The sequence below is a fragment of the Mercenaria mercenaria genome, chromosome 3 (assembly GCF_021730395.1).
Source record: "Mercenaria mercenaria strain notata chromosome 3, MADL_Memer_1, whole genome shotgun sequence".
In the NCBI taxonomy this organism is placed as follows: Eukaryota; Metazoa; Mollusca; class Bivalvia; order Venerida; family Veneridae; genus Mercenaria; species Mercenaria mercenaria.
The window spans coordinates 34,582,833-34,609,492 of record NC_069363.1 but is presented as its reverse complement, the minus strand read 5'-3'; the positions used below and the strand labels follow the sequence as shown (position 1 = coordinate 34,609,492).

The window sequence follows — 26,660 nt, the reverse complement described above, 5'->3', positions numbered from 1 at the left end:
AATAGTCAGCTAATCAAACAGGGCTCATTCACGGTTTTTATATTTCTAGTCTTTGCAGTCCTTTTTTTGCTGCCATGAAGCTACTGAATAAAGTTAGCTTACTGAAAAAATTCAAAACTCCATTTGTAGAGACCATTAAACGATGATGGGAAACTTATTATCAACTTGTTTGTAAATGCAAGGAAAATGTTCTTCTTGAAAAAAAAAATCTAATTTAAGGGGGAAATCAATCCATAGGTTTGTTTTAAAATGATGTCCTTTCAAAGGTACTATACCACTAAATCTCACAAATTTATGCCTGTCTTGAATAATACAACATCAACGTTATCTTTCGTACGAATTAAAGCAGACAGAAGAGAACCATAGCAGAAGCACCCGTTAGTGAAGAATTAAGCCAAGCTATATAACTGCAACCTTTCCCGTAAGCTAGGGGTATGATTATATATATTACAATGATAAGACATGGTACTATACCTGTATGGAGGCGGTGTGGTTCGGTATGCCTGTAGATACAGAAATGAGTACTGTAAGTAAGAATAAACATGTATCAGTTAATACACAAGTGCCCGCAGTGAATCATCGTCTGTTAATAAGCACACAAGCTTGAATATATATTTTGTTTTGTATATCCAAGTATGTACTTTTGCTTGCTGCCAAACTTCTGTAATTGTGTCATTTCCAAAATCTGTATAGTTTTGAATTATTTCTTTTAATTTAAAATAATTGAGAAGTTAAGTGTCTCCAGCACTGGCTTACAAAAGATTCAAGCCTATGTTATTCATTGCTTCCTACATAATGGCTAGCCCTAAATGTTTCTTGTTAAATACTCCTGATTAACTGAATATATCATAATCATAAATGGACAGATCTATGTTCTAAATATACCAATAAACACCATTTGCAACCACTGCCCTTATATTTCAAGTTTACTTGTTTTATTGTTTTTGGTTAACATCATTTTTCAACAGTTTTCGATTAATATATGGTGTTCAGTAAACATAACCAGCAATCCTAATTTCCTAACTAATATTAAACTTCTCCACACAGAGCCGACATCTTCACCACTCCACACATATCTGACATCTTCTCCATTACAGAATCAGAGTTGGAGCAAGAACTTATCCGCACATAACTGATATCTTCCCCACTCCAAAAATATCTGATTTCTTCTCCACAACAGAATCAGAGTTGGAACAACTTCTCCGCACATAACTGATATCTTCCCAACTCCACAAATATCTGATTTCTTCTCCACAACAGAATAAGAGGTGGAGGAAGAACTCTTTTACACTTAACAACAACTTTCCCCCTCCAAACATATCAGATATCTCCACAACAGAATCAGAGGTGGAGGAAGAACTTCTCCACACATAGCTGACATCTTTCTACTCCACACATAGCTGAAATCTTCTTTACAGAATCAGAGGTGGAGGAAGAACTTCTCCACAAGTAACTGATATCTTCTCCACACCACAAATATCTCCACAAATATTTGACATCTTCTCCGCAACAGTTACAGAGGTGGAGGAAGAACTCTTTTACACATAACTGACAACTTCCCTAGTCTGCACATATCTGACATCTCCACAACAGAATCAAAATGGAGAAAGAACTTCTCCACACATAGCTGACATCTTCCCCACTCCACATATATATGACAACTTCTCCATAAAAGTATTAGAGTTGGAGGAAGAACTCCTTCACACGTAACTGACATCTTCACCACTACACATATATATATGTCATCTTCTGTAGAACAGTATCAGAGGTGGAGGAAGAACTCTTTTACACATATCTGAAATCTTCCACACAACAGAAACCAGACATGAAGCCAGGATGTATTATCTTTAATCAATCATCACTGAGAACATAAGCCTCATCTTGGATACCAACCTTCAACCTCCAAAATGTCTACCATCCTACCGAAGTGGGAGTGTTTAACCCTGTTTTTAGCTTTAGATCAGGTAAACATCTTAAATATGATTGAGCCTGCACTATATGACCAGCCTATTTTCAGCACATTTTTACTGGACTAATATTTAAAATATTTCAAAATAAAAATGTGAAAATTATTTTCTGATGTCATGTAATAAAACACTGCAAGTCTTATTGAATGATTTGCTAATCAATAGTCAAAACTATTGGCCTTTGGTACTCAGACATCGGTAGACAGTTTGGGCTACTGATATTTTCACATTTTTTACTGAGAAGGTAGTGGTTACAAAGTAAGTATTTTTCTATGGGGCAATATTGTATCAACATCTCTGGTCAGGAGTGTTTCTGGATTTTTTCTTAAATTTTCTTAGTTAATTTCTACATGTTTACCTGTATTAAACAGCAAAAAAAACAAAATTTATTTATATTTTAACTAGTTAGCAAGTGCAAAAGAGTACTAAGATTTTTCTAAACTCAAAATATAAGCATAATATAATGATGTTAGTATAATAATATTATATGAATTTCATCAACCTTAAATGCTATCTATATTCTGTCAATATCCTAGAACTAAAATTTTATCAACGGTAATAAACTGTAATCTCATTTTAATGCATTTAAAAGAAATTTCATCTTTTTATTTACTACCTTATTGACAAATGCTAAGTTAACTGAAGGGATGGAATATGAAGAAACCTAGTAAGATGAAATACTATTAGCAGGAGCCAAAAAAAAAGGAATACACTCAAAATTATTTAAATGTAAAACAATAGGTTAGTTATCCAATAACATATTTGTGCAAAATGTCTATTACGAAACAACATAATAATGTGTAAAAATTCAAAATATGAGCCATGCCATGGGAAAACCAACATAGTGGGTATGCGACCAGCATGGATCCAGACCAGCCTGCACATCCGCATCCGTGCAGTCTGGTCAGGATCCATGCTGTTCGCTAACAGTTTCTCTGATTGCAATAGGCTTTGAAAGCGAACAGCATGGATCCTGACCAGACTGCATGGATGTGCAGGCTGGTCTGGATCCATGCTGGTCGCAAAGCCACTATGTTGGTTTTCTCATGGCATGGCTCAATTATATAACTACATGCTTGAAAAGAGTTAAGTTGATTCACTGCAGACACTATAAACACTAAGAGGGAAATATATTTGAAATATTCAGCCAAAATATTCTTTTCACACTTCAAAACTGTGCAATCCCGTTTCATATAATTTGTACCAAACTAGAGCTATCACTAAAGGCAGTTAATACCCCAGGACATGACTACGATCCAGGAAATACAGAATCTAATATAGCTCCCAAATACTTTGTACCTGAAGGTATATTAATTCTCTCAAAATGAAAAATGGTACGTCATAGTGATCAGATGTGAAGGAATTTTGAAATCGGAATGGGAGGTACCCATTAACTAAAAGAAAGATAGCTTTATATTTATCTCAAAACTTAAACCAAGGAAACTTTAAAAGGGATATGTCCAACTAGTCAGATATACAATTTTGATCTTGGGGTAGGTAATATTAAACAATTCTTGCTATGTTTGTTCTATCAGGGCATGTATTTAGTACTGCTTGTAAATATCCTAAACCGGACTTCACATGATCATCAACAACATCTGACAAGAGGAAATTAGCCTATATGCACATATCTAATCATTTAAATACCAAGTAAAAACCTTTATGGCTGAATAAAATTGACAACATTCATGGCAGGATAATTCAGGTGTATAACTCAAATCTACAGACAGAAAAATCAATACAAAAACACAGAAATAATAAGTTAACAAAACATTTATACTGCTAATATAGAGGGTGTAAAAACTTAAAAGAAGAGCCGTCAGGTGACAGCAAAGCTCGACTTTTCAACAGCTTTGTTAAATGAATGAAAACAAGTCCAAAAAGGGGCATAATTTTGCAAAAATGCAATGTAAAGTTACAGAACCTGTGCACTGCTTGTTAGATCATCAAAATGAACAAGTGTGTAAAGTTTCAATCCATTCCCATGAGTGGGTTCTAAGATATGATGCAGATGCCAATGCTGGCAAATGGGTGAGTCTAATAGCTTTACCTATTCTTTAAATAGCTCAGCTAACAACGAGCTTACATAGATAGGTATCATTTTAAAAGTGTTGTTAACAATACAATCAAATCTGAAATATTTATTAATGAAAAAAAGGTTACGAAATATTTATAAGTGATGTATTACGTTCAATATTATTTTACGAAGAAAATGGGACTAAATATATCAAAGGAAACCAAAATATAAATAGCAACATGCAAGCATGCAAACTTACCGGCTATCACAGTGTTGATACATTCATACAGGAGGGACATTGCTGATGTACTGTAAAAATAAATTTTACACTGTAAGAACTTATACCCATCATAGGCAATTCAATTTTACTCTAGCAACTCTCTATAAATAGAACATTGAAATATCTGATAAAAATACAGAAGTTTGACTTTGTTTGCTTTTGTATGTCAGAGGCCATATTCTTTAACTTTTAAAGTCTGAAATGGAGACAAACTTTAAAAGGTTAAATTTTTGTTTTGCTCTTTTGTCTGCACCTGGATAGAACAACCGGCCTTACATAAACCATCTTCCAACATGAACAATTCTACACCCGATGCAAGGTTTAGAATCTACATCAATGACGGAAAAGTAATTTAAAGTCCGCTACCTCAACCATTTGGTCACAGAGGCACACTTTGTTCTGATCAGTCAGTTGTCAAATTTGCACAAATTATAAATCAACCTTTGCTATTTTAAGATATGCAATTGACAGCTATAGATATTTTAGAAGAAAATATCTTTATAAATATGGTACATATAATAATTTGACAAATGAATATTTAAAATTTAAGTTGGTAATTAGAACAAGACAGTAAATAATTTCAAATCTGTACCTAATTATACACAAGTTTAATAACCTTCCTTTTATTATAATTAATTTTGCCTGGTGTTAAAAATTTTCGCTCCTCAAATTTACAAAACTGGGTATAGATAACTGGGATTTGACTTGCAACTTTTGTTTTTCAAGCTAAAAAGTGTTATCTACACTACAATACAATTGTCTGGCCCAGATGTATGGTTCAAGACTTCCAGATCTCCGTGTTACCATTACCACTGACACTATGAAAATCCTAGACAATTCAAAAGAACAGTAAATGAAAACTTACCTATGAATGAGATTAGTGAGTGGTTCTATCAACTTCTTTCCTAGACGAGGCTCCAATGGAGTTAAAGCACCAAACTGAAATATAAAAGCCCACAAGACTTGGAATCATACCTACTCATAAATCTATCCTAGTAATTTTGTTAAACAATCAAAGTTTGTTTCACAAGTAAAATTTGTTTAGCAACTCAAATGTGTTTAACTCAAGAAATCCTATCTTTAGGTTGCCATTAAGAACTGGTAACTTGGAACATTTTTTCAAGACTTCCAAAATAACAGTAACTTACATCTTTCCCAAAGATTTACAAAATTTGAGAATGACATTATCATAGAGAAAACAAGGATTGTCTTATGACAGCATATTTAACTATCTGAGACCCTTTCACATAGTACTAGCTTAAACACAAAAGATTAACCAAAACTTTCTTACAACACATAATATGTGAGGTTTATAGGAAACAACAGGTAAAATATTGTGTAAAATGAAATATTTATTTAAAATAAAATTAGTTTATACATAATTTATTTTAGGTCGATTGTGAAGGAAGTTCTACAACTTATATTAATCACTCTCGACACCTCATTCCTGATGGAATCCATCGCCACAAGGGTATGAGAGAAGAGGCCAGTTTCCCTTTTAATGCTGAGCGCCAAGCAAGGGAGCTACTGGTACCACTTTTCACGTCTTTGGTATGACGCAACCTGGGATCGAACCCACGACCTCCTGCACTCAAAGCAGATGCTCAACCACTAGGCTATCGAGGCGGTTATTTATCAAATTGACTGGTTTCAGTCTATCATAACAAGACCTTCATCATTTTCTTAGTTAAAAATGTGATAAAATTTTGTAAAGTGCGAGTTGGAGATACTAGTATTTAAACTGGATAGGTATTTCAAGATGCCAAAGTCAAGCATTCAGTATAAAATGTAAACCAGAGTTACAAAGCCTGCCATGTGTGGTAATTAGTTTGAAAACATGTGGTATAGTATCTTCTGAGAAACGCTTACATGCGATACCTTAACAAAACTTCTATGTTAAGTAGGGGCATTATTCTGACAAAATATAAGCTCAAGTTATGCAACATGTTATGCAACATGTCCTGTGAGGTCATCTCATGATACCCAGGACATGTGTGAAGTTTGAAGCTGAGAAGCTGATTACATGCAAAACTTGAACCAAAATTATTAAGATGTAAAAAGTAAATTTTGATAAAAGAAAAGCTAGTGTTATGTATCTTGTCCCATATGGTCAGATAGTGATGCCAAAGACGTGTGAAGTTTGAAAGCATTTGACCTAGTAGTTTTTGAGAAACCTGGTTACATGCAAAACTTCTGTGATGCTGACGCAGACATCAATGCTGTCAAAAGGGTGACAGATAAATTTCGTACAACTGAGTTAAAAACTGGTCTGGACAAAGTCAAAAAAGAAAGTAGTTGGTTCCTACCAGTTTAATGATCTTGATGAGAACCCAGTTGTTAGTAGATGAAGTCATCAATTTGAAGAACAATGGAGCAAGAGATAAATAATTTCTTGGATTTTTTCTTGCGAGTTCACATATCACATTCACAGCTGCAGATTGAACACCTGTTAGGATTGACAGAAAACTGTAGATTATCATTCTAGTCACTTGACATTAATGACAGCATTTCATTTATATAATGACTGTCAGTAAATCTATCCATTTTTTTTTCATGAATATTTTTGTACAAGTACTGGCTTATTTTATGCAAATAATTTGTAATTCCCTACATGAATCAGATATGAAGAACAAGTGACTAATGGTGTATTGCCTTAACTACTATGATTACCTTGCTGATATCTACAAGCTAGTCAAAACAACAGAACGTCAAAATTCTTCAGTAGCTCATGCTTTACATGTATTATAACAATAAATTCCCCTACTTTTGTTTTTGACACGTTGCCCGATTTTATCATTCAATATAAAGTCTATAGAAAACTGCTGCAGGATTTAGCAAACCTTGGTCTGGGTCTTCCAGTTTTTCTTTCAGCCTGGGAAAGGCAGGTCTCAGAGCTTCAGGGAACTGTAGGAAAACCTTATACATGATCAGTACAGCCTTCTTCCTCAAATACGGCTTTGTGGATGTCATCTAAATAAGAAATGATAAGGTCTATCTTGTTATATGTATTTCCTTGCAAACATTATTTGGTCCTGTTATACTTTTAATTATCAATTTACACTGTATACCATAAATCAGGTATTTCCGCAAGGTTTAAAGTTCATTATTTTGAAATGAGAACCAGTCTGCATGGTAGTGCACTATTTTTGAAATAAGAATTAGTTTGTAAGGTAGAATATTCAGATCAGGTTGACTTGCAACATAAAATGGACTATTCATAGCAAACATCATCTTTCAGAGTACTTATTTACACAAATGCCATCAGTTCAGGAATAAATCAAAAAATAGTTGATTTTACAATACTTATTGAATGTATACTATAGTCTGAGGTCTGATAAACTTAATTTATACAAAATAAAAATTTAATCTACAAATATATTTTTTTCTTACCAATGTCATAATATCGTTTGCGAGATCTCGTGCAAGATCTGCAGTGATGAAACATGATAATCCATTCAGTGCCACACCAGCATCATACTGACCCTGACTGCTCAAATCCTGAAAATATTATGCAACATTCACATACTTTTTCATTCCTCTGCCAAAATTTTCTTTTCTTTTTTTTATATAAGATACCAGAAACCAGTTTTAGTACCTTGCTCTGGTGATTAAGCTTAAACTCAGAAGACAAACCACCTGAATGATATGCCCTAAAGCCTGCGACCAGTTTTGTAAAACTTCAGCTGAAGTTTGCATATTTCAATGTCCTTCTCATTTCCTCTCTCATTTTAACTGTTTATTAGGACAGTAATGAGGTTGCCTGGTAAATGATTTAACTGGGCATATATTGTTTGTATACAATTTAACAGTGGTATCTTTTCATGCTGAACAAAAATCTGGTTAAAAATCCCATAACACAGCCAATAAGAACATTATTTTAAACTCAACATATCTCTATTGTCTGTCAGTTACTAATTACCTCCAAAGAAATCATTAGAAACAGTCTGACCTGTACTAGTTAAATATTATTCAAAGGTATATGGTGGATGGATAGCTCAGTGGTTTGCACACTGGCTTTCCAATCCTGAGGTTGGGGGTTCGATCCCTGGCAGCTACTCGGGAATTTTCAGAAACGCTTTTCAGTGTTTCCCACCCAACTAGAGGTGTACTGGTCAGGAACCCAGGCAATCCTTGTGTGTATCAGTGCTATACACTGGGCACATTAAAGAACCAGGCTGTCTATTCCAAACGAGCTAGGCTAAGTTAGCCGGACAAGCCTGTATCTGATTTCTGATCTCTCTGTCGTGGGGGCTTTGTCTCACTCTGTCCCTCTGCTCAGATCGCTCTGTGTCTTTACTAATATAGGATGAATTATGCACCCTGTGTGGCTGCATTTGAACTATGTAAAGCGCCTTTGAACGTGAAATTGATCATGAAAAGGGCGCTATATAAATCTGGTATAATAATAATACTAATAATTAGATCCAAATTTCATGTTCAAAACATTAAGTGTTACCTCATATAGTGTATGTAAACATAAAATTAAAAAGTTTATATGTATTTACAGTACTATGCATTAGGTTTAAAATAGTACACACTGTATACAAATACAGATAAATGCAGTATAAACTGGCTGGGTTTTTTTTACAATCAACTGCTACTGCATGACAGTTTATTATGAATGTAGCTCTACAAGAACACTTAATTTATATGTTTAGTTAAGTTAAATATATTTGATGAGGATTTTATACAAGTAAATATCTAAAGATATGATATTGCAGTAAAAGATGGCCATTGGGTATCTTCAAAATATGAGCCGTGCCATGAGAAAATCAACATGGTACTTTGCGACCAGCATGGATCCAGACCAGCCTGCGCATCCGCGCAGTCTGGTCAGGATCCATGCTATTCGCTAACAGTTTCTCCAATTGCAATAGGCTTTGAAAGCGAACAGAATGGATCCTGACCAGACTGCGTGGATGCGCAGGCTGGTCTGGATCCATGCTGGTCGCAAAGCCACTATGTTGGTTTTCTCATGACACGGCTCATATATTCTGTACTTGTATGTGTATTACTCACTTTTCGTATCATATTTGTTGTTAACATAAGAACATCTGTCCCATCGTGAAAGCTCTGTGATGCTGCTAGGTACCCTATCCTCTACAATATCAAGTTTATTTCTCTTTATACAGGTTCATATGAAAACACAAACAGAAATAAACAAGCACCAACTGTAATTACACTACAGTAAATTTGCCAGTACATGTAGGCTTTGATGTAGTGTATTTATGTTTTGCTTTTTTTAAGATCAAAATATCATTCATTGAGTGAACACAATGTTGTTTTTTTAATCATTCTTGCCAGCATACCTCATAATGTATCATGACTCAACAATATGACATCAAAGTGTTAATGTAAGAAATTGTAAAACAATGCTTTGAGAAATATAGATTTCTTTTATGTTTAAATACACAAGTTTTTACATTTTTTTGTTAGTAAAGTAAACCTTTTGCCTTTACTGAAGAACATTTTCAATACAGACTCTGTAAAAAGTCCCTGTACTTTGACTCAGTGTTGCTATATTTTCGAGTCCTTTGGGGTCATAGTCTGTTCCATTTTACCATACCAGAATTTTACTGAAACTGAAGCTGGTAATAGGGGGCATGAGGGGTGTGGCACATTTCACTATCCCTTAAGAACAAACTGAATCAAACCAAGTCTGCTATTTTTATGCTTATTTGCATTCTTAGCTTCCAAAGGATCTTGCAGATTTGTTGCTATTTATATGACAATTAATATTCTCCAATATTCTAGTTACAAACCAGCCAAAAATTATATTTTTCACAGCTGAAAATTTCAGACATATTTCATTCTAACAATTCATTAATTCACTGAAAAACATGTAGAGAATAATATGGGCTCATTGTCTTTTTATGTAGCTAGTGCATATATGCATCAAATGTCATTCAATATATTTTCACACTTCCTTTATTACCCTGGATACCAGTATTGGGTTATTTGGATTATTTAGAGCACTTAAGAGTATTGTACCATACAGGCAATGTTAATTATATATTCATATTCAACATACACACTGCCATCAAATCAATAAGAGGATATAATTGCAAGGTATTTCCAGCCTCCATGAAAAGAACAGCTGACACGCCACCACAGTCATTCTCTAATGACATCAATGCCTCCTAAAGAAAAAGCCTAAATAATTCACCAGACAGTTATCCACCCTTGAATACCCGGGAGCATTCTATCCAATACCAGATGTAGGGCACATATAAAGACCATATAGATGGGACTGAGGTTCTATCCCAATTGCATACTGCTTCAATGCTTTGTATTATTATAATGCATACCTTAAATGTAAACTTGGTTGAGCTCATAACTTCTATGACATTAAAGGCTGCCCAGCTGACATCATAACCCAACATTTGAAGCTGAAATATAAGAACAATAATTACTGATAATAGGAAAACAGCACTATTGTATCTTGACCTTAAACTGGACTTAAAGGAGCTCATGTAAAGGACACTCTGAGGGCCATATATCATTGTGATAGATTTAGTTTTCACCCCAGTTTACTTAAGATAACAAGTAATCTAGAATAAGAGGAAAGTTTGCAGGCACTTTTATCAGCTGACTGGAATTAGTTCTACTTGCAGACAACTAGACAATTGCCATAAATGGAAAAAAATGTCTTATTTTGTACAAAAGCAATTCCACATTGACATGCATGTTACAGTAGGCAAGAGTGCATACCAAGTAAAATTCAACATGTAATAATCAGAATTTTTTTCAGGACCAACTTGAAAAATTATACTTTTTGTGATCCGAAATATGTATTTTTTACCAAACATTACAGATTTCTGAAATCTTTTTGGAATCTAAATATCACTTCTTATAACTTCCTATCAAAAACAAACATTATGCTTTAAGTTTATGGATTTAATGATTATGCATATAGCTTTTCTCTGTTTTATAAACAGCATCACAATTGCCTACATACTGCTGGTAAGCTGAAATTAAAATGTCAAATCTTCAATAATAAAATTCAATACTGTCTTCTGATTGATCTGACTTCTACCAGAAACATGAAATGAGCCGCACCATGAGAAAACCAACATAGTGCATTTGCAACCAGCATGAATCAAGACCAGCCTGCGCATCCGCGCAGTCTGGTCAGGATCCATGCTGGTCGCTAACAGTTTCTTTAATTGCATTAGGCTTTGAAAGCGAACAGCTGTGTGGATGTGCAGGCTGGTCTGGATCCATGCTGGTCGCAAACGCACTATGCTGGTTTTCTCATAGTGCGGCTCAAATATTTTTACTTGTAAACTGGAAAGCACATAAAATCAGCCAAGTTATATGACATAAAAGACACAGCTAATTCTGTATATTATTTAAATGCCAATTGTATTAGGTATGACAAGCAGACATTCTGTTATGAATAATGAATGCATAACAATAATGAATGAGCAAGATCCCAAAGATTTACATAACAAGCAAAAGCTCTTTGGTAATTCTTGTCAAGTCAACAGTTTTACTTACATATGTGAGTTTGTTGACGGCCATTGCTTTAACTGCAATATTGTCTTGCCGCAGTTCTGACTTGATCTCGTCCAAACATTCCGCAACATACTTGTTCTGAAATATTGAAAGACAGAGTTATAGTTAAAGCAATACAGTGGCTAGTCTTTCAAACTGTAATGGAGAACTTTCCGCTACCACAGAGGTCAAATTTATGACCTCTCTACTTATACATTGTATTTGTGTATTATTACTACAGAAAGTGACAATGCAGTATACTTTTTCTGTTGCCATTTCTACAGAAAAAGACAATGCAGTATGATTTCCCTGTTGCAATTACTAAAGGAAGTGGCAATGCAGTATATATTTTCCTGTTGCCATTACTAAAGACAGTTACAATGCAGTATACTTTTCCTGTTGCCATTACTAAAGTGACAATGCAGTATACATTCCCTGTTGCCATTACTGAAGGAAGTGACAATGCAGTATAGTTTTTTCTGTTGCCATTACTAAAGAAAGTGACTATGCAGTATACTTTCCCTGTTGCCATTATTAAAGAAAGTAACTTTGAACTTCAAAGTGACAATGCAGTATACTTTCTCTCTTGCCATTACTAAAGAAAGTGACAATACAGTGTACTTTCCCTGTTGCCAGTGCTAAAGGAAGTGACAATGCAGTACAATATATATATTTTCCTGTTGCCATTACTTAGGTGAAGATGCAGTATACTTTCCTGATTGCTGTTACTAAAGGAAGTGAAAATATAGTTATTGCACTAACAGTTTATTATCAGATGAGTCATCAACTTTTAAAGGTTTCACTGTCCAGATAAATATCAAAATATCAACAAAATATGATAACACTGTATGATATTGAAGTCATACACTAATGTGATAAAGCTGACAGATCTGCAAAAATTTAATTTTACACCATGACTAATGGAGCAAATTGTTTTTCTCTACAGTTTACATATAACAATAATGTGTTTTGCATGAAATTCTCTGGTTCTCCTTGCTTTAACCATTAAGTTACATAATACATCATGATTCTAATCTAGAAAAAATAAAATAAATTAGGGAATTGAGATCCTTTAATGTAGCATAAAAAAACAAACTTATAATTATGCTTAAATCCTGTAACTAAAAAAAAGTTTCATCTTATTTCTGATCAATTTTCTGTAAAAGCAGATAATGGAAAGCTCAATGACACTAATTATCAATAATAAACTTGTATTCATGTACATGTATTGTCTGTCAAAACATCTTGCCACCACCACCACAGTAATGAAGAGAGAAACTGTACTATAATGTGTAGTCAACATGCAAGCCAGGCAGGTCACAGCGGGACATGACAACTGTAACTATATATCAGGCTAGCAGAAAGAAAAGGGCAATACAATAATCTGCGTCACCAGTGAAGTAAAATTGTCCTAACTCAATGATAATCAATATCCAGATAATAGACATCACAAGACCACTGAAAGAGGCTATCTCATTAAGTACTGCTCTATTTCCTGTCGAGAAAAATTGAAATATAGAAGATACTTGTTAAGCTATTTCTATACAGACTTTCAAAATTAATTTTAGTTATTTCTTAACAGTCACCTTTTATTGATGAAGAAGTAGGCCAAGCTGAAGCACCAATGGTGGGAAAAAAAAACAAACTCAAAGAAACTAACAACCAACTGCAGTATGTCTAATTGAATAATCACTGCCATGTATGCAGCCTTGAAGGTATTCATTTGGACTAAGACCAAATTTTAACACTTTCTTTCAAAGACCTACAATTTAATGGATTTTCCCTTTTGTAAAGTTAGCTTTCTTTTTCAGTATGGCTTTTTAATAACAACTATAATGCATTTGCTCTGTATTCTATGGGGTTTTAGTAACTTTTACTATAAAATATAGTGTGTTCAGTCTGACTTTTAAATAACAGCTATATGTATGTGCAGCTTTAATTCCATAAACTATTCCAAAGGGTTTTGATAAAAGCTATGCATGTGCTGTTCTAATCCAATATTCCATCGGGTTTTCAGCATGACTTACTAATAACTGCTATGCATGTGCTGCTATATTTCTGAATTCCATGAGGATATACAATGTAATTGCATAAAATTTATTATTTTACATTCACATCTATTACCCTTACAAACATGATTACAAGCAATACAGTTATGTCACTCAAAGTTTAACAACTCAGTTTGGAGACCAGTCTCAAAATAAGATTTTGTCATTTGGAAATTTCAAAAATGTGTTCATATGCACAAGTTTTGAAACCAGTCTGAAAGTGCTGGTTTATCATTGGTCAATTTCAAGTATGTGTTCACAAACAACCAATAAAATGCTCAAGCTTTGAGATGGGTCTCCAAACTCAACTCTATAACCCTGGACCATTTATTCATTCTACTAAAAACAGGGTATCAATTACTTTCTCGGTAGAAGTAGAAGTATATTTGAAATAAAACACAGCTGTCCTCCAAAATATCAACTTGCACTGGTTTAATATTATTTAAAAAAAAGAGCAAGTGGATTTCTTTGTTTTTTCCCATGAGAACCCTGAAACCATAGAATACCGACTGACTCAAGTTGCTCAAAACATTTTCTACTGGAGTATCTCCCCAATGAATGACCTTGTAAATAGTATGAATCCATGGAGATGATGAAAATATGCAAAACTGCAAAGACAATGAACATTTACCAGAAGTGTGCAAAACTGATAAAAATTCCATTTTCTAACTACAACTATGTATCACCTCTGAGTAATGTTACTTTTACTTACTTCATACTAATAAATCTAAGTATGACTGTGCACTCTGTTTACAGCTTATTTTAGTCACTCTCAAATTTGCTTTACCTTGGTATATGACATGTTCTTGACCCCAGTCAAACCCTCCTGTTTTGAGCAACTAACACCTTTACCAATATCAAGGCTCCCCGGTACTACTTTAAAAAATCACTTCTTTCAGAGAAACTGCTTACCAGATGATTAAGTTTTGAGCAACTTTTTATAGCATATATCATAGCAAAAGTAATACATTCTGTCCCTGCAATGTCAAAGACTCAGAAAAACAAATCAAAATGGGTATGATTCAAATAAAATTATTATTCCCAGGATGTTTATATAAACTTGGTACAAGCATCATATCCTTGGCACTTACCTCCTCGTACTAGACGTGTAAGCAAAAACAAACAGATATTATGAGAAATAAATACATCATTTTGTACTGGTAACAGGGCTCCAGCAGTCAAGTCTCAGAATCTGTTAAATTCTGTGTCTATTCATAGGGCAGCAACCACTAATTGCAATATCAATTATTGACAATATGGCTATGTCAATCAAATATCAAAACAGTGTTTTGGAAAATCTATAGAAAATATTTTGTGAAGTACCAAAAGCTGATTCTTAGCACAAAACTGATGTTTTTGTCTCTCTGACTTGTTTAAATAGGGAGAAAATATTTGTTAATTTGCAGTGTCTCCATCAAAACTGATGGCAAAGTACAGTATATTAATTATAAAAACCATAGATCAATATTATCCAAGTTAATATTTCATGAATATGAAATAAATTAAAGCTCCTTTGCATGACTCACCAATACACATACAATCGAGAGCTACATTTGTATATTGCACATTTTACAGATTTCACAATTGTTTTTTTTTTTTATAATTAAATACTGCCTGGAGCACAAACTTAATTTCTACCTTTCATTTAAGTTTTACCTTACAAAAATGCTTGAGTCAATTTTCTAAAATTTGATTTATTTCTGCAAGTGACTGAGAAGTGCCCACTGAACAGAGAGATCCCTACACTCACAGGTTGTTTATTTTATATGCACATACAAAAACAGAATGTGAGCTAAGAATGTTGACCTGTCACCTGCATCTTAACTTCAGAAAGTTTTCTTAAAATTGTGAATTATAATAATGCATGTAGTTGCATGACTACATCTCATTAAAATTTGTGTAAACAAGAGCTGTCTGATGACAGCGCGCTCGACTATTCGAAGCACTGATTGAAGAATGGGGTCAAAATATTTCCATGGATATTCAGACAAAAGAAATAAATAGATTAGACAAACTATGTTTCTGTATTTCTTTGATTTCGATAAGTCTTGCACTAAATGGCAATGTATGAGCCAATTTCAAAGTCCAAAAAGGGCCATAATTCAGTCAAAATAGTTATGTACTCTTGCCTACAGATGGAAATCATAATGATAAACAAGTGTTCAAAGTTTAAAAGCCATATGTCAAATAGTTTTGACAAAACATGGACCTGTATAAAAAAAAAGAACCAATTTCAAAGTCCAAAAAGGGCCATAATTCAGCCAAAATAGATGACAGAGTTATGTTCTCTTTCCTACAGATAGAGACTATTATACTAAACAAGTGATAAAAGTTTCAAAGCCATAAGTCAAACACTTTACAAAAAATATGAACTGGTACGAAAAACTTAACCAAGACTTCTTAGTCAAAAGGGGCCATAATTCAGCCAAAATCCTTGATGGAGTTATGTACTCTTGCCTATAACTGGACATAGTGATGGTAAACAGGTGTTGAAAGTTTCAAAGCTTTATCTCAAAAGACTTTGTCAAAATATGAACTGGTACGGAATATTAACCCAGATTTCTAAGTCAAAAAGGGCCATAATTCAGCCAAAATCCTTGATGGAGTTATGTGCTCTTGCCTATAACTGGACATGGTGATGGTAAACAAGTGTTGAAAGTTTCAAAGCTTTATCTCAAAAGACTTTGTCTAAATATGAACTGGTACGAAAAACTTAACCAAGATTTCTAAGTCAAAAGGGGCCACAATTCAGCCAAAATCCCTGATGGAGTTATGTACTCTTGCCTATAACTGGCAATGGTGATGGTAAACAAGTGTTGAAAGTTTCAAAGCTTTATCTTAAAAGACTTTGTCAAAATATGAACTGGTACGAAAAACTTAACCATGATTTCTAAGTCAAAAGGGGCCATAATTCAGCCAAAATCCTTGATGGAGTTATGTGCTCTTGCCTATAACTGGCCATGATGATGGTAAACAAGTGTTGAAAGTTTCAAAGCTTTATCTCAAAAGACTTTGTCAAAATGTAGACTGGTACGAAAAACTTAACCAAGGTGTGACTTTGACGCCGTGGTGAGTAGGATAGCTCTACTTATTCTTTGAATAGTTGAGCTAAAAATGTTGCTGCTGCAAAAGTTACTGCCAATTTTTCAAAGCATTCTAAAACTGTGTCTGTGGGTGTACAGTAATTTGTTATAGGAGACAAATATTGCTGAACAAAAGTTTAAAAGTTGATGGCGAACATAAAAAGTTGTGTCACAGGATTTGGCATACTGGCACGAAAGTAGTCCCCGGACACATTCCCGCAATGCTCTATTTTCGCGAGTCGTCTAAATATTTTTGTGCCTAATCATAAGACAATATATTTAGTAAATTGGTGCACTTAGCTATCATTTCACTAAAATAAAATATGTAAAGGTGAATTTGATTTTTTTAGGTACCATCTCTACCTTGTCAATTGAACGAATACAAAAGTCGAAAAAGGGGCATGATTTTGTAAAACTGGGAAACAGGGTTACAGAACCAGCATAGTGTTTATCAGCTCATGACAGTGAACAAGTGTGTTATGTTTCAATCCATTCCCATTAGTGGATACTGAGATACCAGCTTACATACAAAAACTTAACCAGAAACTGTTAAGTCGAAAAAGGGGCATAATTTTGAAAACAAGAGCTGTCGGAGGACAGCAACGCTCGACTATTCAACAGCCTTGTCGATTGAATGAATAAGAAAGTCGAAAAAGGGGCATAATTTAAAAAAAGCAAAATAGGGTTATGGAACCTGCATAGTGCTTATCAGCTCATGACAGTGGACAAGTGTGTGAAGTTTCAATCCATTCCCATTAGAGGGTACTGAGATACCAGCTTACATATAAGAATTTAAAAAGGTGCATAATTTTGTAAAATGCAAAGTTGAGTTATTGACCCTTTGCACTGCATGTCATATCATGACAGTGAACAAGTGTGTGAAGTTTCAATCCTTAACCATTAGTGGATACTGAGATACCAGCTTACATACAAAACCTTAACCAAAAAATTCTAAGTCGAAAAAGGGGCATAATTTTGTAAAAAAGCAAAATAGAGTTATGGAACCTGCTTTGTGCATGTCAGATCATGACAGTGAACAAGTGTGTGAAGTTTCAATCCATTCCAATTAGTGAGTACTGAGATATCAGCTTACATACAAAACCTTAACCAAAAAATTCTAAGTCGAAAAAGGGGCATAATTTTGTAAAAAAGCAAAATAGAGGTATGGACCTGTGCAATGTAAGTCAGTTTATCACAGTGAATAAGTGTGTGAAGTTTCAATCCATTCCCACAAGTGGTTACTGAGATACCAGCTTACATACAAAACCTTAACCAAAAATTTCTAAGTCAAAAAAGGGGCATAATTTTGTAAAAAAGCAAAATAGAGTTATGGGACCTGTGCAATGTAAGTCAGTTTATCACAGTGAATAAGTGTGTGAAGTTTCAATCCATTCCCACACGTGGTTGCTGAGATACCAGCTTACATACAAAACTTAACCAAATCGGGACGCGGACGCGGACGCAGACGCATGGGCGAGTCCAATAGCTCTACTATTCTATGAATAGTCGAGCTAAAAATGCAAAGTAGAGTTATGGGACCTGCACAGTGCATGTCAGATTATGGGACCTGCTTAGTGCATGTCAGATGATGACAGTGAACATGTGTGTGAAGTTTCAATCCATTCCCATTTGTGGGTACTGAGATACCACTTACATACCTTACAACTTACAAAACCTTAACCAAAAATTTCTAAGTTGAAAAAGGGGCATAATTTTGAAAAAAGCAAAATAGAGTTATGGAACCTGTGCAATGTAAGTCAGTTTATCTCAGTGAATAAGTGTGTGAAGTTTCCATCCATTCCCATAAGTGGTTACTGAGATACCAGCTTACATAATAAAAACTTAACCAAATCGGGACGCGGACGCATGGGCGAGTCGAATAGCTCTACTATTCTTTGAATAGTCGAACTAAAAATGCCTACTTGTCAAACGTCAAAACAATAAAAGACTTTCACTTTGTGTGTAGTTATTACCCGGATATCTGAATTTTGTAATTCCAGTTCCCTAGCCTATGCACAGTACTTAGGCTAGAGAACCAGTTCTGGACGAATAAAATTCGCTGTCTAGGGAACCGATTCCGGGTGTCTAGCCACTGTCTTCCATTTTTATTTAGGAAGTGGCTATTCTTACGGCCCCGTAGGAATAGCCTCACAGGCTATTCTTACGGCTCTCCCGTAAGGATAGTGAAAAGCCCGCTGGTGGCTTTTCCTATGGCTCTCCCGTACGAATTATGCATTATGAAAACCCTGTAGGTGGTTATTCTTATGGCAGTTTTGTGTTACAAATAGTACTGAATTCATTCGACTGATATAATTTCACCCAACTTCTTTGCTTTACCGGTAAGGAAATGCATGGAAGACAGGTGAGTGAGTGAGTTGGGTTTTACGGTGAATCGACACAAAATGGTCATATATCGCTAAGAAGAAGTCATATTGCAAATGCCAAGGAGAGAAGACAAAAAAGGGAAGGGAAGTGATTTCCCCTAGTATAACACATTTTATTAACTCTATTTGTTACATAAACGAATAATTTTAATACATTGAATTTATAGTAATTGTTAAATACTTATTTAACTGAAATTTGTCTTCTAAATAAATCGGAAAACGATTGTTGGTTGTACAGATGTAGATGTAAATACATACCTTATTAATATTGAAACACTAAATATATTGACAAAGTGTTTTCAACTAAACCAGTTACAAATATCTTACCACTTTAAACATGTTTTGCCCTTTAATTTAGTTTTATATACTTGATGTTTGTCACACATCAGCTTGACATGTTTTCATCAATTCAGACCTGACTTTTTATTTGTAACACAATGACCAAGTGTGATTACATGTCATTTCCGAAATCGGTTGAAAATATATCAGTTATATGACTTCAGTACAATGTATTATAATACAAAACTGCCGTAGGAATAAACACCTGCAGGCTTTTCACTATTCTTACGAGAGAGCCGTAAGAATAGCCTGTGAGGCTATTCCTACGGGACCGAAAGAATAGCCACTTCCTTTTATTTAATTATAGCGAGCATAGCTCGCCTTACAGCAATGTATAGGCGAATATAACAAAGGTGTGCCAAATGGAGCAAAGTGATGTGGCTGAAAAATTTTCCTCTCGTCTGGGCGCCGCCATTTTGTTCTACTTCCGTCAAAGTCGGGAAAATTGTTGTTTTTTTTTAAATTTTATATTTGAGTTACAACCTCTATGTTCATTAGGTGTTTTAATTTTTAAAAAAGTTATGTTATGGAAATAATTTCAATTTTGCTTTTATTTTACAAAGTGCATGTCCCTAGAGGACAGGTGCTCATAGGAAATGCTTTGTTGGCAGTGAATACAGAACTTCACTTGATTGCTGAATATTATCCATCACTCAAAAATAATGCAAGAAAGATTTCCAGTTCGTAGAAAAAAATATGATTTTCTTTTAAAAGGTCATGTACTGGCCAGAAAAAGGAATAAAATGTCATAAATAAGCATAAAGCTATAAGAACGCCACAAACAGGTAATGACGTCACCGTGACACCGGCCTTCCATAAATTTTGCAACGTATGATATTCGCTGTTACAGGTATAATGACACTAAATTTTTGTTTCTTTTCAAGTGAGGTTCTCGGAATTGTTTTAAACAGTGAATAGTTTCTTTGCCGTTTAAGCTACACTCGCTCAGAGGCTTTGCCTTTTTCATATTAACTTTGTAAGTCATGTGATGAGGACACTTGTAGATCTTTGTTTATTCTACCAAAATACTATGTGATCACTGCTTGATATGCTCATGATATGCAAATAAACTGGAAATATCGACATTGTCATACATATAATACATCATATATGTCATATATCCATCGAAAACGTAAGTCGTGGGGATACATCCTTAATTTAGTTGCATACAAAATATCACAGAAGACTTTATCAATATTGTAGATAGAAAGTGGTATCACTGTCCATAATTTGGCTCGGTAAATCAAAAGTGAATCTGTTTATAAATACTGAGATATTTAATTGCAAATAGGAACTGTTAATTTTTTCATGTCCACTCCCACTCACTTCATTTTCCTTGTGATTTCTGATGCCGCGGACAAGGTCTTGCAAATTCTTATCTAGAACTCTTTCAAGTGTCCCTTTTACTTTGCTCAATGCCATCTTATATCCCAGCAACGTATGCTAATTTTTTTGAGCCCTGTCACTTGCAATCTTGGAGAAAATGTGTGAAATTCAGATAGACATTTTGTGTGTATGTTTTCGGAAATCCAAAATGGCTTCCTCCATTGATCATGTGACCTGTTGACGTGTTAGACTGTATCCCATTTTCTTAGTTAGCATACCGTACCATACTGTACATAACAACAAATTACACGTGCTTGTGAGTCGGCGTTCGTAACCTACTTTGGATTTCATTTCTTAAGCAATCTTCATGATACTTTTGTAATTCACCAAATTATGTGGTTTTCGTATCAGAGAATGAATGAGCTTGAAGAGTTATGTGTCTTAAGGTAGTTCTGCTCGTTCGGATCATATAAGTTTCTACAATGTCGACTTTGACTTTGACGAGATTCCTCAAATTCATCCGCAGGCGGACATCGTGTTGAGTGGAAGGGGTTAAAAACTGCAACGTGTTGTACAATTTGTGAGTGTCGGTTGTTCCCAAAACGTGTTCTCACTTTAAAATCCAACTGTTATATAGAATCTACACTGTACAATGTTCCATTTTTGTTCAATGGATGCCGGGTTGTTGGACGGCGATCTTGAAGCTATCCAACGTTGTTGATGTAACCACTGCAGTAGGAAGACTGTTCCATACAAGGACCGTTGGGAAGAATGAATAACGATATATGTTCAGGTTACAATCATACGTCAACAGTTTGAGGGGGTGACTATGCCCAGTTATTTGCATTGTTGCAGGTTGTGGATGATAATGTGGCGGTACTGCAACAAGATTGTTCATTACTTTGTACACTAATACTAAATCAGCTGTTCTTCTACAGTGTGCTAGCGTTTGCCATTTCAATGTCTGTATCATGGATGTTACACTTCCAGGGTTCTGGTAATTATAGAGTTTCCCCATCACAAATGTTGCAGCGTTCCTCTGGATTTGCTCTGCTTGTTTCATTTGAGTTTGCTGGTGTGGATTGCATATCGTAGAACTTAGTTCTATTCATTTGATTAAAATGTAGTATAATTATTGCTGACAATCATATAGTTTGTTTTATTCTGATAAATAAGATTGATTTTCAAACCACTAGCTTCTTTATTACTGGTAGCTGGTTATACATTGGATTAGTAGATATCAGAGCAAATACACTGAGACTGGGTATCATACAGAAAAATGAAGTCCATACACTGTGACTGTACAATCATACATACATTGAAAAGGCTTGATGAAATGATTAAAAAATAGACTTTTCCTTAAATATATAAAACATTCATGCATCCTTAAAGGTGTTTCAGGTAGCAGGAAAATGCATCTTTTCATGTGCCATATTAAAAAAAAAGATAGGTTTGTGTGTTTGATTTTTTTGCTGGACTGATTTGAACAATTATGGGAAAATCACATTTTTCATAACATTTTCGCGAATATTTTTTTTTCTACAACGTAGATTTTAATGAAACTTCTCAGCCGTAAATAAACATATGGCCTATAATATGGCGAAATAAATTGTATACGTCAATGTGTTTGTTTTTGAGGTATTTGGCCAATATAAAATTTCAAACTGGTTTTAATGCATTATTTTGAACTAGATCTATTTAACGTGTTAGATGTTTCATTATCATAATTTAACTCTAGAAAGATAGTAACGTTGCAATTTTAGTAAATTAACTTAAGGGCTGCCATTAAGGTATTACCCATATACATCTTTTGAAGAGCAATTCAATTCCTACAATAAGCCTACTTTGACTTTAATTTTTCTGGTGGGTATACGTTCAAGCCCCTCTGTGACCAAATTTTTTCCCATATATTCCCTTTTTTTCTAGTGAGTTTTTATACTTTTTTGAAGACTTTTCATTGTATAAAAGTGGAAATTTTTCATTTGATAAGCGATTTCTTGCTGTTCATTGAAGTGAATTTACCTCTGAAACAGAAGGGGACAGAGTTAGATATCCAACGTTTAAAAATACTGAGTTTCGTCCGGTAAATGTTTTCCATTTCACCTTTACTCTTTAGAATACATTGTGGAAGAAATATAATTATGTAAGTTTTACTTCTGCCCCAATTTTATTTTTGAATGAAGTGAGCAAAATTTAAAACAGTCCCACATGACTCGACCTTAATTTTTCAATGTTGGAGTTAGAGCTCTGTCTCATTAAATCCTTTTACTTGAGGCACCATAGAAAAAAATGCTGTTGACAGTTTTATTTTGTGCTTTATAATTATATGCCAATAGTTTGACGATTCTTTTATCAAAATTAATGGTATAATGAAATATCTGCAAACAATTTGGACAGTGGCAGTAACTTTTGAAAGTGTTTGAATGCATATGGGTTTGGTCCAGTCCGACCCACATGCATTATGTTGGTTTAGATTTATAAGGCGTTTATCTATACTGTGGGCATTTACACGGATATTTTGAATTCATTCTACGGTAGTTTCACGTAGTGACAAGGTGAGCTTTTGTGATCGCCCTTCGTCAGTCGTCCGTCCGCCCATAATTTACTGTGAACACGATAGAGACCACGTTTTGCAATCACTTTTAATCAAACTTGCACACAACTTGTACTGGCATAATATCTCGGTTCTTTTCTAAAACTGGCCAGAACCCATCACGTGTTCCAGAGTTATGGCCCCTTAAAAGGCCAAAATTTGCTATTTTTTGCTTGTGAACACGATAGAGCACATTTTGCAATCAACTTTAATAAAACGTGCACACAACTTGAACTGATATAATATCTCGGTTCCTTTCGAAAACTGGCCAGATCCCATCATGGGTTCCAGAGTTATGGCCCCTTAAATGGACAAAATTTGCTATTTTTGGCTTGTGAACACGATAGAGACCACATTTTGCAATCAACTTTAATGAAACTTGCACACAACTTGTATTGGCATAATATCTTGGTTTCTTTCGAAAACTGGCCAGATCCTATCATGGGTTCCAGAGTTATGGCCCCTTAAATGGACAAAATTTGCTATTTTTGGCTTCTGAACACGATAGAGATCACATTTTGCAATCAACTTTAATGAAGCTTGCACACAAGTTGTATTGGCATAATATCTCGGTTTCTTTCGAAAACTGGCCAGATCCTATCATGAATTCTAGAGTTATGGCCCCTCAAACGGCCAAAATTTGCTATTTTGGCTTTTATTTGCAGCAATATAGAGACTTCATTTATGGTTTGATTTGACATAAACTTGCAAAATATCTTTAACAACAATAAATCTTGGATTCCACAATGAATCTGACAGATCCAATCACAGGTTCCGGAGTTACGGCCCCTGATTGACCCCTGAAAGAGCCAAAATTTGTTAATTTTTACCTTGTGAACACGATAGAAGTGACATTTTATATTTGATTATAACAACACTTATATACAACTTAAGTCACAATAAGATCCCGGTTCCTTTCGAAAACTGGCTAGATTCCATCATGGGTTCTAGTGTTACTGCTCCTGAAAAGGGCACAATTTTCTATTTTAGCCCTTTGAGCCATATAGAGGTTTCGTTTATGATTTGATTTGATACAAACTTGCACAGCAGAATGATAATCTTGATGCTTTCTAGGCCTTGATCGAAACTGCATCATTTCGGGTCAAAAACTAGGTGTCAAATCAAAGGAAAAGCTTGTTAACATTCTTGAGGCCACATTTATGACCCTATCTTTATGAAACTTGGTCAGAATATCTTGATGATTCCTAGGTTGAACCTGACCTACTGACCTACTTTCTAATTTTTAAAGCTACAGCAAAGAGATCTGGACCACCTGTATAATTTTTTAACAGATGTTAGTAGTTATCTTGAATAATCTTTACCATGACCTACTCACCTAGTTTTTTGTTAGCAAATAAATTTGTTCAAGCAAGCAACTAGTCAGGTGAGCGATATAGGGCCATCATGGCCCTCTTGTTATTATAGCTGTTGCTTGGGAAGTTTAAAGGGTACAGTTTTGTTGTTTTGAGATTGGTAGGTAAGCAACATTTTGTCTGAAATGTTGGAGGACGAAGTAGAAATTTTTACGTTTGGTTTCGTTGCAGGGAAGGCATTGTAGAGTGTCCAAGTTATAATTGTACGGGAAGATCTTTTGGTCTGTATGTCTGAGATCCAAGAATAATTTGCGATCAAAGTGTTTTCTTAATGCCCTGTTAAGCCTTATGACTATAAGCTTTAGATTTTGATTTACCCAGGGAACGTGGTTTCTGATGGAATACATTTTTGATAGAATTAATTTTTCTTATTATTTGTTTAGACTGGATGAAAAGTTCACAAAAAGCTCTGTTCCGTCATCTCCCTGCGTAGAATGCGGACGCAGGATTTCCGCCACTGTAGACCGAACGCCAGTCCCGTCCTTCTACGACCACCCGTTCTCCTGCTATGGCCATAGAGGTAGAGGGACGGGACCGGCGTCATTCGACGCGGCTTGCCGAGCGTGCCGAGGCAAATTAAGGTCCCGAGGTTCTGGCTCAAACCGTTCGGCCGGCAGGTGCGGAAAACCGTTTTCGCCACTGTCACAGTGTTCATCCCGCCTTAATACACCACATCGGGAGAACGTGCGGTCGTAGAGGGATGGGACTAGCACCATTAAACGCGGCTCACCGAGCGTCCCGAGACAATTAAGTAAAGGTCCCGAGGTCATCATGCCAACCACGGTTCGGCCGACAGAGGCCGGTAAACCAGAGTCCGGGTTCCAGTTCACCCCTTCCAAAGAATCATGGCTACGCCTATAGCTCTGTTTATATTATTTCCTTAGTATTTGGAGAGGTCCAAAATTCGTCCCGCTGTTTAGAATGAAAATGTCACTGTCAGGCGACGTTTTAAGGGGCGACGTTCAACCTAAAAAAATGAGACCTCAGCTCAGATAGACGGATTTAACATTCCGGTATTCCACGAAGGGGATACCGACCAGTAAAAAAACAAGAGGGCCAAGATGGCCCTAGGTCGCTCACCTGATAAATACACCATAACAATGTAAACATGTTTGATCTAGTGATTTCATGGAAACAAATATTCTGGCCAATTTTCATTAAGATAGGAACAAAAATGTGTTCTCTTGATTTTAATCAAGTATTTTCTTAGATATGACCTAGTGACCTAGTTTTTGACTCCAGATGACCCATATTCAAACTCGACCTAGACTTCATCAAGGCAATCATTCTGATCAAATTCCATAAAGACCAACTGAAAAATACAGTTTCATCGCATACACAAGGTGTTTCTTTGATTTGACCTACTGACCTAGTTTTTGACTTCAGATGACCCATATTCAAACTCGACCTAGATTTCATCAAAGCAATCATTCTGACCAAAATTTATGAAGATTAATTGAAAAAATACAGCCTCTATCGCATACACAAGGTTTTTCTTTGATTTGACCTAGTGACCTAGTTTGTGACCCCAGATGACCCATTTCCGAACTCGGCCTAGATTTCATCAAGGTAATCATTCTGACCGAATTTCATGAAGATCAGTTGAAAAATACAGCCTCTATCGCATACACAAGCTAAATTTTGACAGACGACAGACACCAGACGATAGATGCCGGACATAAAGTGACCAGAAAAACTCACTGTGAGCTAAAAATACAGCCTCTATCGCATTTATAAGGTTTTTCTTTGATTT

General features: G+C 35.1%; 1 protein-coding gene across 1 annotated transcript in view; it reads right to left on the bottom strand.

Annotated features, from left to right (window-relative positions):
- LOC123525106 (AP-3 complex subunit delta-1-like) overlaps positions 1–21,173 on the bottom strand; it is a 62,400-nt gene extending 41,227 nt beyond the window's left edge. The window contains 10 exon segments of the mRNA XM_053539655.1: positions 475–524; positions 4,244–4,293; positions 5,130–5,203; positions 6,571–6,710; positions 7,105–7,234; positions 7,655–7,762; positions 9,284–9,364; positions 10,573–10,653; positions 11,765–11,860; positions 20,942–21,173. Of these exon segments, the coding sequence (XP_053395630.1) occupies positions 475–524; positions 4,244–4,293; positions 5,130–5,203; positions 6,571–6,710; positions 7,105–7,234; positions 7,655–7,762; positions 9,284–9,364; positions 10,573–10,653; positions 11,765–11,860; positions 20,942–21,037 (906 nt within the window). The 5' untranslated portion in view covers positions 21,038–21,173.
- Positions 21,174–26,660: the final 5,487 nt, after the last annotated feature.